The sequence below is a fragment of the Simochromis diagramma genome, unplaced genomic scaffold (genome assembly GCF_900408965.1).
Source record: "Simochromis diagramma unplaced genomic scaffold, fSimDia1.1 OVJJ01000685.1, whole genome shotgun sequence".
In the NCBI taxonomy this organism is placed as follows: Eukaryota; Metazoa; Chordata; class Actinopteri; order Cichliformes; family Cichlidae; genus Simochromis; species Simochromis diagramma.
This window is the reverse complement of record NW_024387477.1, coordinates 18,289,455-18,302,774: the sequence shown is the minus strand read 5'-3', so window position 1 is coordinate 18,302,774 and position 13,320 is coordinate 18,289,455. Positions and strand designations below refer to the sequence as shown.

The 13,320-nt window shown below is 40.6% G+C and overlaps 1 protein-coding gene across 1 annotated transcript; it reads left to right on the top strand.

Moving 5' to 3' along the window:
• The first annotated feature begins 1,093 nt into the window (after positions 1-1,093).
• Positions 1,094-13,078, top strand: slc30a9 (solute carrier family 30 member 9). The gene is made up of 18 exons (XM_040015923.1): positions 1,094-1,230; positions 1,568-1,720; positions 1,820-2,017; positions 2,230-2,277; positions 2,383-2,482; positions 2,703-2,795; positions 2,937-3,019; positions 4,060-4,118; positions 5,244-5,311; positions 5,984-6,142; positions 6,881-7,016; positions 7,095-7,134; positions 7,214-7,285; positions 8,159-8,266; positions 8,359-8,524; positions 8,819-8,948; positions 9,835-9,948; positions 10,835-13,078. The coding sequence occupies exons 2-18, from the start codon at positions 1,609-1,611 to the stop codon at positions 10,877-10,879; spliced, it is 1,731 nt and encodes a 576-aa protein (XP_039871857.1). The 5' UTR covers positions 1,094-1,230; positions 1,568-1,608; the 3' UTR covers positions 10,880-13,078.
• Positions 13,079-13,320: the final 242 nt, after the last annotated feature.

Genomic DNA, 13,320 nt, shown 5'->3' with positions numbered 1-13,320 from the left:
CCTGCTGAGGTGGCTGGGGTCATTTGGAGTCCAGCGAGCGCTTTTAAAGACCTTCTATGACTCTGGTGGCATCTGTCATTTTTCACAGTGTTGTATGTTGGAGCAGCAGTTTATCTGCAGCTGAGAGGAAGAGGCTGGATAAACTCATCAGGAAGGCCAGCTCTGTTCTGGGATGCACCCTGGACCCAGTGCATGTGGTGGGAGACAGAAGGACTGTGGCCAAAATAACATCTCTGATGGACAGAGTCTCCCAGCCCATGGATGTAAATGTTGCCGAACTGCAGAGCTGCTTCAGTGACAGACTGCTGCATCCTCGATGCATGAAGGAGCGTTTCTGCAGGTCCTTCCTCCCTGCAGCTGTCAGACTGTACAATCAGAACTGCTCCCAACAAACATGGATGTTTACATCTGTGCTGTAACTGCAATAATTTAATCAACTGATTCGCACTACAACCTGGTTTCCCTCTTATCTGTAGTTATTTTTATTTAATTTAATAACTGTACAGTACTCTGTTTATAGTAACCATTATCCTTAATGTAAATATGTAAGAAAAATTGTGTATGTTTCTGCTCTGTGTCCTGTGTACTGTTTGTTTGTATATGTGTCTTTCTGGCTGCTTTTACAACCAAATTTCCCGTTGTGGGACAATTAAAGGATTATTCTGTTCTTCTAAGACAAGCCTTTGTGTTCCTTTTCTCAACAGCTGACTGTGGCTAGTAAAACTGAACTCAGCTTTCCAAAAAATATGGTTAACCACAGTGAATTCATAATTTAACAAGTGGAGTTGGTGTATTTTTTCATATGGTAAGTTATGATAGCTTTTTCTTCCCCTTGATAAATCAAGTCATGATTTATATGGGTCATCTTTTTGTAGTAGGCTATAAAATAAATAAATGAACACTTTTTCACATAAAGCATATTTTTTCCCGCTGGTAAATTTACAAGACGAGCATCGAAAACAAAACCTAATAGAAGCATAGAAACTCTTCAAGAAGCATCAAATACTAGAGCAAACTACGGCTTCAAAGAAATTCCTGATCAGATGTCAAAACGAATGGTCCAAACAACGGTTTGTAAAATATCGCGATATCTGTTAAAGCAACGCCGAATACTTGACGTCACAAGTCACGTGTGTGTTTGTGAAGCTACAGTGGCGTTCACATCATCAGTTTGGCCATAGATTCGCAAAATGGACACAGATTATGCTGAATAAACCTCACCACAGAAAGGTACTGGGTTCTATGAGCACTCCATTTAAATGTACGCTCTAGTCAGGTGTTTCTAAGTGAATTAAAATGTTATACGGCACTTGTTACCTACGAGGGCTCAGGGTTACTAGCTCACGGTGTTGGCTAGCAAGGTTAGCTTGTTTGGTACGTAACCGCCGGGTTATCTCTGTGAGTGCTTGCAAGCAGGTACGGGGTTTAACTGACATCCGTGTCAGTTAAACGCTTGTTTGCAGCCATGCTAACGTAGTTGCTTGGTGATACTGTGTGGACGTGAGAGGCCTTAATCTGTCAGAAGTGGGTTACGTTGACGTGCGGACTGTCTGTGACTCTTGCATAGAAAGTTCCTGTGCGTCAGTACCGATTCCCGCTACAGCGAGGATGTTTCCCAGCCTGGCCGCCCACAGACCGTGGCATGTTTTCCGCAGGGTCTCATTGCAACAGAGATCGTCCCTGTCACAGCGGCCCCCGAGGTTTCCGCAGCTGTGCCACGGTGAGCAGACTTTCACGTTAAGGTCATCTGTTCATTCTCTTAAGGCTTGGTGTTTGTTTGAGAGGGCATGAAAAGGCAAGTTGTGATTGTGTTGCACAGGTTGGCAAAGCGGAGGGCTACACAGCTTATGGTTCAGCCTCCCAGACTGCCGTGTAGTTTCTCTAGGGTTGGGCAAGGTCCAGTATTACTCTACCTCTGATACCGGTAAAGATGGTCCCCCAAAACCACCATCAGGTGATGCCCCCTCTGCAGCAAAGGTTGTATCTGGTGCTGCACAGGCCACCCCAGAATCACCAGGTAAGAAACTTGAAGATTTCCATAAGCTCCATAAATTGTAGCTGTTGAGAGACTTGATATAAACCATTGTGATGTGCACAGGTTTTCCTTTATAATCAAGCATATTTTTGTATTTGTTGCTTCTCGTGTCAACACAAACAGTAGGAAACAGTTAAATGATAAATGTATGATTTGAGGAATGTGCAGTTAAGATACATTATTTGTTCTAATAGGTGCAACACCTCAGGGTCTGACTAAAGCAGAGACAATTCAAGTGAAAGGTAAAGAACAACATTTGTGATTCCATCACGTTAAACTCATTTAAAATAAGAATGTGGGTGTGATCGGGTAGCTTGAATTTAATTTCCCACTGTGGTCACATGCAGTTCGTGCTGTCCTGAAGAAAAGGGAATATGGAGCCAAATACACTCAGAACAACTTCATCACTGCAGTCAGAGCGATGAATGAGTTCTGCCTCAAACCAAGGTAACTCCTCGTCCTCAGTTGTTTAACATTCAATGTTTGATTTATACAACAGCACCAAATTGTAAATCATCAAAGCTAAGCTGAGTGTTTTCTGCTAACTTAGATGCTGGTAGACAAATTTCTTTTGGTTAATAAGGAAGTGTGCTGCTGTGATTAACTAATGTAGGACTGCCTTGTGCAGCATGGGTCTAACTTAAGTCTTACCCTCACGTGTTCACAGTGATTTGGAACAACTCCGGAAGATCAGAAGGCGCAGCCCCCATGATGACACAGAGGCTTTCACTGTCTTCCTGCGCTCAGACGTTGAGGCCAAGTAAGTGTTAAACACCTCTGCTTTCCATCTTAAGCACAAATACATTACAACACCTCCCAAACTATTACTGCTTAATCCAGAGACTTCACTGATATTTTTCTCTTAACCCCTGTTAATTCAGTTATTTCTCTTTGTTATTAGAGCACTAGATGTTTGGGGAAGCCATGAAGCTCTGGCCAGAGAGAGAAACCTCAGGAAAGAGGTGGAGAGAGAGTACCAAGAGAGTAGGTTTTTATCTTTGGTCTTAATCCAAAACAGTTCAACAGGCTTTGAAATTTCAAAACTTTTTGCTAATTTATAGAAAACATTGCAGTTGGAATACGTAGCCACAGTGTACCGAGTACACTCTTTTTGCTCACCATATTACTCTAAAACCTCTGACAAACGCTCATGGAACCTACCGTTGTTAGATCTAATGTACTGAAATATTCCAGTTCTTCACACTCAAAGCCTGACACGGAAAATAAATATTTGTCGGGACACCCTAACACAATAAAGTTAACTCAACATGTTATAGATCATTTGTCATGTCAGCTGTGATATACAAACTAACTGTCTGGCCATCAGTGTTAAAGAAACTCAGTGACAAAGACAAGTTATTTCAGTGGCTTTGAAGTGTATACGGACTAAATCTTAACATTTAAAAATTATACCTAGCAGTCAACCTTGAGTTAGGCAAGTGTGGAGTTAACAGTGACAGCAGCCATGCTTACATGCACAAAAGTAACAAGATTAAAAGCCTGACCTGAATAAAAACGCTAGATATGAATGCACCAGTGGGAAGGTTCTGACCCATCTGTGCTCCTTTGGATCAAAATGTCCTGCCAGTTATCCTTACCGTGCATGTCTGTTTCGTCAACACAACAAGAATGCAGTGTAGGTCCTTTCAAAGATGAAAAATAAGAGTCACAAATGCGTCAGAGAGGAGAAACTGAAATCTACGCAGCAAGGTGAGGACAAAAGTAGAAAATCATCGGAAGCGCAGCTACTACTACTGTTTCCAGAAAGTCAGGCAATCCAGTGCATGTCAAAATGATTTACTCTATTCAAATGCTTCATGCATGTAAACACACACAACAGTGAAGTTCTAATCCGAAGCTTGATTTTTGGTGACAAAATGTTTAACAGCAGCCATGAAATAGCAGGTGGAAACATGTATTAATGATGACATTGTTGTTTTTTTTATTTATGTGAAATGATTCTGTCGTTTGTTGGTCTGTGAACTAATTAGCTTTGTTTTGCCCTTTTTTTTCTTTATTTTAAGATATTTTTCGGAATCAGCGCTTGTTGCAAGAATATAAAGACTTTTGGGGAAACACTAAGGTGAGCTCTTTGCTTCTATTGCTGTAATTGTTTAGGGGTTAGAGCAGATCATCTACTAAATGAAAGGTTGATGGTTCGATCCCTTTCTGGTCCACTCTGCAGGCCAAATATCATTGGGCAAGATGCTAATCCCAAGTTGCTCCCTTGGTGCTCCCTTGGTGCTCCCTTGGTTAGATATAAAGCACTTTTTTTTTTTTAAAAAGTGTGTGAACGAGACAAGTTGTATAAGGTCCTGTGAATGCTCAGGTAGAGTAGAAAAGCGCTATATAAGAACCAGTTCATTTACTATTTACATAATATTACCAGCTGTCCATAGCATGATAAGTAATGTTAATCTACCCACGTCCAAGTTCTTTGGATAAAATAGTATCAGTTGGTGTTTACCTGATCTTTGCCCCTGTTAGAGAGGTCACTGCATCTCTGACACATTCCTATTATCTGTTGGCATTCACAGTCCCCCTTTTTAGTCTACGATGCTGACATTATTTCAGTGACTGCACTGTTCTCCATTTGTCTGGAGCGTCATGGTATTTTCTATACTCTACTGGTGTGTTACATCCTGACAACAACATACATACATCTTCTTATTTGCTTAGCAACCTAAACTAGGGTTTTTGGATACCTAGAGCATGTACTGCAGTGCAAGTTCAGCATACATAGGATAGCTTTTCCACATTACTCAAAGGTGGTTATTAATTCTCAAAGTCAACCCGGGGTAGACCCATCACAAACACAGATCTGCTGATTTGTTGTCTAGTGGTGTCTTTTACGAACAAAGAGTGGTTGGGTCACAGCTCCTCAGCCTTTAGTATCAAAAGGGACATTTTTGAGCACACACAAATTTGCATGGAGCCACAAATCATATATGAGCCCAATAACGATAGTAGTAATATCATCTTTTGCCTCAAGTGGCCACGTAGCAGTGGGCCATTTATGCTTATTTGGTATTTAACTGGTATTTATCTGATGCTTTTCTTTTTCTGTAAAGATTAAGTTCCAGTGGTGGTGTAGCACCTTCATATGTTAACACTGAAGTCCTCTCGTTAAGCCTGTAATCCTGCTTCGTAGTACAGGTCTTATTTCCTTTTAACTGCAGAGTAATAATGTCTCTTATCTTTCATAAAGCCACGATCAGGCCAGAGGACAACATTTCTACAAGGGCCAGGGAAGGTGGTCATGGTTGCTATTTGCATGTAAGTTGTTTCACCAGTCTCCCTCATTCATGAGTGCATTTTGGTCTTGTGGCAAAGTCTTTCTGCACTCAGCAGCTTTGCTGAGCTCTTGCACACACAGTGGGAGGTATTGGATTAGAGAGAGGAGCTACGGGTCTGTTCTCAGCAGGGTTACTACATACAGTATGCTGGATAAGTATCAGAAGGTGCAAAAATAATCAAACGGCAAAACAGAAATCTGCTGCGGATGAATAAAAGTGCAAAACATTCACCTCATGTGAACTCAGATGAGAAGTAACTTGTAAAGACTCCCCGAGAAATGCACACATTTCTATTAGGAATTGCATGGAAACTGCATGCATCATGTGCAGTCCTGTGGCTTATTAAGTTAAGGTGATTGTGTTAGAGAACATGTGCAGTCACATGTAGCAAAATCAGTATGAAATAGGAGAGTGGTGAGAGGCTCACTGGACTCCATAGTGCACATGACAGTGATTGAGAGGCATTAGAATAGAAACTGGAACAATTTACACACAATGTTGGATTAAAACAGTTTTTAAGAAATGGGTTTCAGTGCAGGCAACCTGATAAATCTATAAACCAATTTAATCAGAACTGTTGTTGAGCTTGAAATGTGAGACCTTACATCTGTGTGCCCGGTGAGCTCTTCACTTATTTATGTTCTGTTCTCAGAAATGGGCTGAATTTCTTTTTCAAGCTCCTGGCTTGGGTCTACACTGGATCAGCTAGCATGTTCTCTGAAGCCATCCACTCTTTGGCTGACACGTGCAACCAGGCTCTGCTCGCTCTGGGAATCAGCCAGTCTGTCCGCAACCCAGATGCTGTGCACCCGTAAGTGTTACACCTTCCTGTACTAATTAAAAGAAGAGGTTCAGTGCTCGCCAGAAAAGGAATAAAAGCAGTAATGTGTCAAAGTCAGTTGCAGCATATTGTCAGCACCCAAATATTAAATTTTCTTGCACATTACTAACATTGGCACTACAGAAGTATAGAAATGTAGAAACATTCGATACATTGATGTGGATACTTGCTAATAAATAATTCATAGAAGGGAGAAAGGATTTGGAAAAGACACCCACACCATTTTTTTAAATTTTTGGAGATGAGGATGCACATAGTGAGTATAAGTAAGCCATTTTCTCCAGGTAGGTCTTTTGAACTTTCTTATGTAAATTTATAACTTTACTTTCAGTGGTCAAAAACATTTAAAAGGTTTTGTGTCCTTATGCAAAATCAATCTACAAGGCTTTTTTTCCCACCTTCTAAGTTATACTTTTTCTATCTATTTGTGAAGTTTCATGACATTGCAACTAATTCACATTATGAAGACAGTAAGAAAAAAAAAAGTTATGCCTACATTTTTGCTATGATGGTGAGTAGATGTGCCCACAAAACGTCTTCTGTGGGTACCTCAGTGTCGCTCGGTGTGCCTGCTTCAGCTGATTGACTCTTTGAGGCTGCGGCGGGTGTCACATCTCTGTTATTGCTCTACATAAAAAATGGTGGAGTAAATGTTGGCTGTAATTGAGCGCCATTGCTCTGTATTTGCTTTTTTGTTCTGATATTTAGATATGGCTTTTCCAACATGCGCTACATTGCCTCCCTCATCAGTGGGGTGGGCATTTTTATGATGGGAGCAGGCCTCTCTTGGTACCACGGCATCATGGGATTGCTGCACCCGGAACCCATCGAGTCTTTGTTATGGGTGAGTGTCTGTGTTGACTCAAATTATTCAAAACAAATTTAAAAAACATTTCCCGACATATTTTTTTCTTCATTGCAGGCTTACTGTATTTTGGCGGGCTCTCTGGTGTCTGAAGGAGGTAAGTTATAGTAATGAACCAACAGATCAGATCAGATATTGCTCTGCAGCTTGTTCTCAGACATCTGTTTCTTTCTCAGCCACATTACTGGTTGCCATCAATGAGATAAAGAGGAGCGCCCGCCAGCAAGGATTGTCTTTTTATGAATATGGTACGTACAGATCAGTTCATATCTGTCTTTACACCTGGCGCTACAATTTATTCCAGGTCAATGTGGCAAATATGTGCTCATTTTGTTTGGGACTACAATGTCCCAACTGCAAAAACGAAAGCATCTTATCTCAACATGAATAACTGAGTAAAAATATTCTTTGGATGAGATTATGCAGGTTAACTTGTCTTTGTGTGAATATAATCCAATGAAATTCTCGAATGAGATTAAATAAGTGCAAACTGAGTTACACATATTACAGTTATTGTAATATGTGTTGAGAAAAGTGCTCTGTATATAAATATTAGGATTAAAATGCTGTGTCCCACAGTTTCTATTACATTAGCCCACGGTTCATAATTGCCTTTAGCATTCTTGTTTGAAAGGGTGAAAGTGTTAAAGAAAAGATCAAATGATATCAATATATTAGCAGCTTATGACTATTTGTGGAAAACATGGCAGTAATTTACATGATGATCATCTGTACTTGTCAGTGAATTATCTCCTTTCCTTTCATAGTGGATGCTAAAGTGTATCCTGTGCTAAAAGCATTAAAACAGCTGCTATTATGGCTGCCTCTTAGAGATTTCCATGTTAGGAACTGCTGTTTGACAACAAGCATGTTTTTGTGTTGGTAAGTAGCCACATGTATGATTGTGCCTTTTAACTTAAAAAAATATGTATGGAAATAACTCGAGATTTTGTTGCGATTACACTTACAGCAGGATGAGGTGTAAAATGAAAATAGTGTGTTTTGTCTTGCTGTGTGTAGACGGCATCACTGAGGCAGAATTAATTTGCATATTGCAAAATAAAGTCAGAAATCTGAAAATTCAGCTGTAAATAAGCTCTCGTATTATTTCATGTGTGCAGTGATGCAGAGCCGAGACCCCAGCACCAATGTGGTGCTGCTGGAGGATGCTGCTGCTGTACTGGGAGTTATCCTGGCTGCTGGTTGCATGGGGCTCACCTCACTTACAGGTAAATACATGAGTTGTCATGTCTCGGTTTTATAATGTTTCTGATCTTTTGGAGTGGAGTCATTAACCTGAATGTTTACTCGCTGACCCCAGGTAACCCGGCCTATGATAGTTTGGGCTCTCTTGGCGTTGGCACATTGCTGGGCACAGTCTCCGCCTTCCTCATCTACACTAACACAGAGGCCCTGCTGGGACGCTCCATACAGGCTGAGCGCGTGCAGAAGCTCACAGAGTTTCTGGAGAACGATCCTGCTGTAAGGTCAGCAAACGCACACGCGAACCTCCTCGACTGCAAAACATGAACTCGGTCTCGATTAACTCAGAATCTGGATGATTCGTTTTGATAAATTGAATCCTCCCACAAACAAGTGGTCAAGATTAAATCAACATGCAGTGAACAGCAGTTCAAATTAAAAATGACCTTTTAACCAGTTTCACCGGTTTCTTTGTTGCATTTGCATTTGGATCGTTTTGTGTTGTAGCAGATTCCCTCCACTAAGATCCGTAGTTTTCCTGTTTCTTCCATTGAGATGTTTTATTGTGTTGTTGGCAGGGCCATCCATGATGTGAAGGCCACTGATATGGGACTGAGTAAAGTGCGCTTCAAGGCTGAAGTTGACTTCGATGGCCGCGTGGTGACACGGTCTTATCTGGAAAAACAAGACATTGACCAAATCCTCAACGTAAGTTATCTTGTTTTGGTATTGATGTTTGTACTCAGAATGAGAGCAGTTTGTGGACTGGATGTTTGGGCACTGCTATTTTTAGTAGTTGCTTTAATAACTTATTAATAAAGTCAGGAACACTATGCTAACTGCAAATGTTAGCATAGTTTTTTCTGTATACAAGATTCTAATCTGTTCCCTGAAGTTATTTATCCTGTGAACACAGCTCATCGTGTTGAGCAAACAGTTCGTGATCATTTGCATGTAGAAATCCTTACTTCTCTAAAAACGTCAGATGTACACAGCCACCTTGAGTCCTGAAATATAAAAGAACTAATCCTGTTAAATGTCACATTCACATTCTTGTGTCTTCCACACATAAATGTGTAATTATCATCTGCAGGAGTTATTGTCCTTGCAGGCTATGAGCTATGCAGTGTGTCATACAGTTCTTCAGTATGAATTCCAGTGATTACTGATCTTTTTACACAGACATCAGTTGCTTCAAGTTCTTGACATTCACTGGTGAAACAAAATCTTTGAGTTTAGTGCTGTGTGCATCTGACGTTGTTAAAGACACTTTTTTATTATTATTAATTATCTTATGGTGTTTTTGCTGTCACTACATTCCTCAAAGTTCAGACAGTAATTGGGAGACCACACCAGATTTAAATAAAATCTAAGTTTTATTTAAATCTGTTTTATTTAACACAAGCACCCAAGAGACAGACATCACATGACATCACATGGCTGAGCAGGTCATGTGGGCCATGTTTTATAGCCTTGAAGGCACAGATGAGCTGCATTAGCCAATGATCACTAATAGCAGGCTAGGACCGATGTCATGAATGTTGACCCGTATCTTTACTGACAAAACTACATGTTTGTGTTTGTGTCTCTGCAGGACATTCAGCAGGTGAAAACCCCGGAGGAGCTGGAGAACTTCATGCTGAAACACGGAGAGAACATCATCGACACCCTGGGAGCTGAGGTGGACCGGTTGGAGAAAGAGCTCAAAGTACTGAAATATACATTTCTTTGCTATTCTAGTTTGTTGTTTGTCTCATGCTGTTACAGAGTGCAGCAGGAAAAAGTCATAAAATCTGGGAATGACTTTATTTTTTCCTGCATCACGAAACACTTTTGGTGCCCAAAGAGGTCATGGCCTTAGACCGGAGAAGGATCACCAGTATTGTGATGTTTAATACATTTTTTGTAAAGTTGGGTTTAATTTGCTCAAGTTTAAAATACATTTTTGTTACTTAAATGGCAAAAAGGGGAATGCTTAAAGTTCTCCTAAGGCAAAAGATTCTGTGTTGCATGAATTGAGAAGATGCAGACCCTTTGTGTTTGTATTCGTAGTCACTCCCTCCAGATTCCTGTTTTAAGCTGGGAAACACTCAGGATGAGCTCTCATATCTCAGTCACTGAGTTCATTATAATTATAATAATGTCCTTGTTAAAATAATTGCAGCAGCTTTTCAGATTTTGTAAAGAAATAAGAAATATCCCACTTGTGAATTTGACTAAGAGTGTTGTCTGGGAAATCTAACATGATCCCATCTCCCAAAAAAGATCCATTTCTGATCATCCAGCCATGGTGTCGTTCATTTAAAGCCTAACGTTGACAATGTTGCTTCTGGTAATTGCATTTACATATCAAAAACATAGATTTGGTGGCGGTTTGATAAACAAAAATTATACGCTTTTTTCACTCAGACATTATTTTCAGCAAAAAACATCCTGTTAGCTTTTTGTGAAGAGGATCGCAGTGATCCAGACTTCCAACCTATCATAAGCCACAAACCTCCGTTTTCACCATATAATGGTATTTTTAAATAAAAGTATTTGATTAAGAATTGCAAGTCAAGTTTGTGCGTAACTTTGGTTTTGTGCCTCTACAGCAACGCAACCCAGAGGTCCGTCATGTAGACTTGGAGATACTCTAACATCCCGAAATGCCATGAAGAAAAAGCTGAAAGGATGGCCACGCCTGCCTCTGCCTCTCTTTCTGACTACAAAACAAACACGGACAACAAACCCGCACAACTTCTCAAGTCTTACTGTAGAATAGTCCAGAAGGATGAGCACAGACAGTGTTCGAGCAGCTATGCCCGAACTTCAGTCTGGGACACTGTGAGTTCACCCTGCCAGAGATCCGCTTTCACATTCCAGTGCGAGTGTTTCTGGCAGAAGACTAACGGCTGTCATTAGGCTCCTTGAATTTCACTAGAAATTCGCACACAAACTACGACAGCGTGGTCCACTGGCTGGTTGCTTAGACTCACATTCCTCCATAAAAGTGTCATGATGTGGGCTCATGTCTGTGTCTAAAGCAAAACCGAGAACAGGACCAGTGTCGTTTACTAGACTCGTACCACAGTGACAGAGTTTCCTTTATTAGTGCAAAAGGAAACCAAAGAGCTACAATTTCAACCCAGACTTATTTAATGACCAGACAATGTTAGAGGGTTTTTCTTTCTGTTTCCTTTTAATGTCAAAACTGAAGACGGTGCGATGCCGCAGCTTCTCTAACGAAGACAGAATTTGTGATGAATAGATTTTTATTGCGATTATAGAAAGTCAAATGGTATTATTGAGATATTTGATTTAATAGGTAGAGTGAATATAGTAGGACTTGATGTTATGAATACAAGTTGTCTAACCTGGATTTGCAGAGTTTCCACCAGAAAAGTTGACCGGCCTGACCAGCAGTGCTCGATAAGTCAGGGTTTAAAGTTTCATCACTTTTTTTACATTAGATTGGCTTTACATGATTCACAGTTCAAAATAAGCCAGACTGTATCCTACACTGGGCCTTGGTGCAGGCCCTCATTGCATCCTCAGTCTCAAATGAGCTGTTTTATCCTGGTTACCTTTAAGCTAACAGTCTTTTGATTGGCTGCCCTTCAGCAGATGGCTTAAACATGTGGGCGGGGCTTCTCTGCTCACAGAGCTGTGTTCCTGCCATGGCCATTTTGGGAATACTGGCTCGCTATGTCATCATACATAGCAAAACAAAAAAGAAAGCTTCTGGCACACAGGGGTTACTTGTACATATGCCGACCTCATTCTTTGAAAGCTTTGCCATGTTTAATATGATCCTCCACCATATATATAGGACAGAATGACAAGCATAGGAGCCTTTGTGACACTGAGGAACTGTGAACAGCTAGCACTACTTTTTCTCTCCAAACACAAGCAAGCAAACGGTCTGTATCAGCAGGAGATACAGACCAGATCAAGATGAAACATGCTCACATAATCCAAGCGTGACTGAGAGTCAAATATCAGCTGAACAACATTGTATTAAGGCGTAACGTTTGTCCTAGTCTTTTTACTTTTTGTTTTTCTTGATTCTGCTAACTCGTTCAAACAGCTGTTTTATATGTATAAAGCAGCTGGCAGAGCTGGTAGCCTAATAAGATACAGTAGCTAACCTAACAGTTGGCGCTGTTGCCTTTAAGAAAAATCTTAAATACTTGGTCTGGACCACTGGGCTTGAATACAGTGTTGGAAACCCTGCACTGTATTATTGTTTTCATTTAATGGGTTATAATCTTAAACAAGCTCTGATGACGACGTCCTTCCAAGCCAATAATAGGCACTGACTTTACATCTCTAAACGCTGTTCTTAGGGTTAGAAATGCTCGTCTTGTCACGTGACTGATTGTATTGTTCCAAAGATGAAATGCAGAAGGAGTGGAAACGTCCTTGCCTCTTGCCCACCATGTATAAATAAGAGATCTTTAATGAAGACAAGTGGACCAGCTACCTTTTATTTCCTTTTCTTTTTTTTTGAAGTCCACCAACAGCTGAAAACTTACAGGCATCGTCACCCTGTGGAGCATGTGGCAAAAAAATGAAAAAGTTGTGAAGTTACTCCTTCATGATGTATCTGCTAATGTTCTGTATAAACCGGACTGTGACGGTGTTTTTGCTTGTCATTCTTTGTTTGCCGCTGACACATGATCGTCGTGCTGTCATGCTTCAGGAGGGGGGCCGGAGTCATTTCGCCTCGGTTGGGAAGGCAGATCTGTGTTTTTGAAGGGGATTGTGAACTGTTTCTTCTTGGGTCATAACGATGACGCTACTGTTGAAGGACATGGGACGAATATGAGATAATTTATTAAATTATTTTTGGTTTCCTTTTGTGTCGTTTGTTTGATTCTCTTTTGTTTTGAATGCTGTGCCAATATTCATTGGTGTTGCTTGTAGAAGCTCCACACTTTCTTTCTCCACACTTACACACACACACAAGGAAAAAACCTAAATAACTTTGTAGGTCTTGGAAAAGGCACCACCAGATATGTTTATCTGTCTTTTTAAAAACGTAGAATTTAAAGCATTGTTTTTCCCCGAACTGGATTCCTGTTTCCTGTTTAAAGCT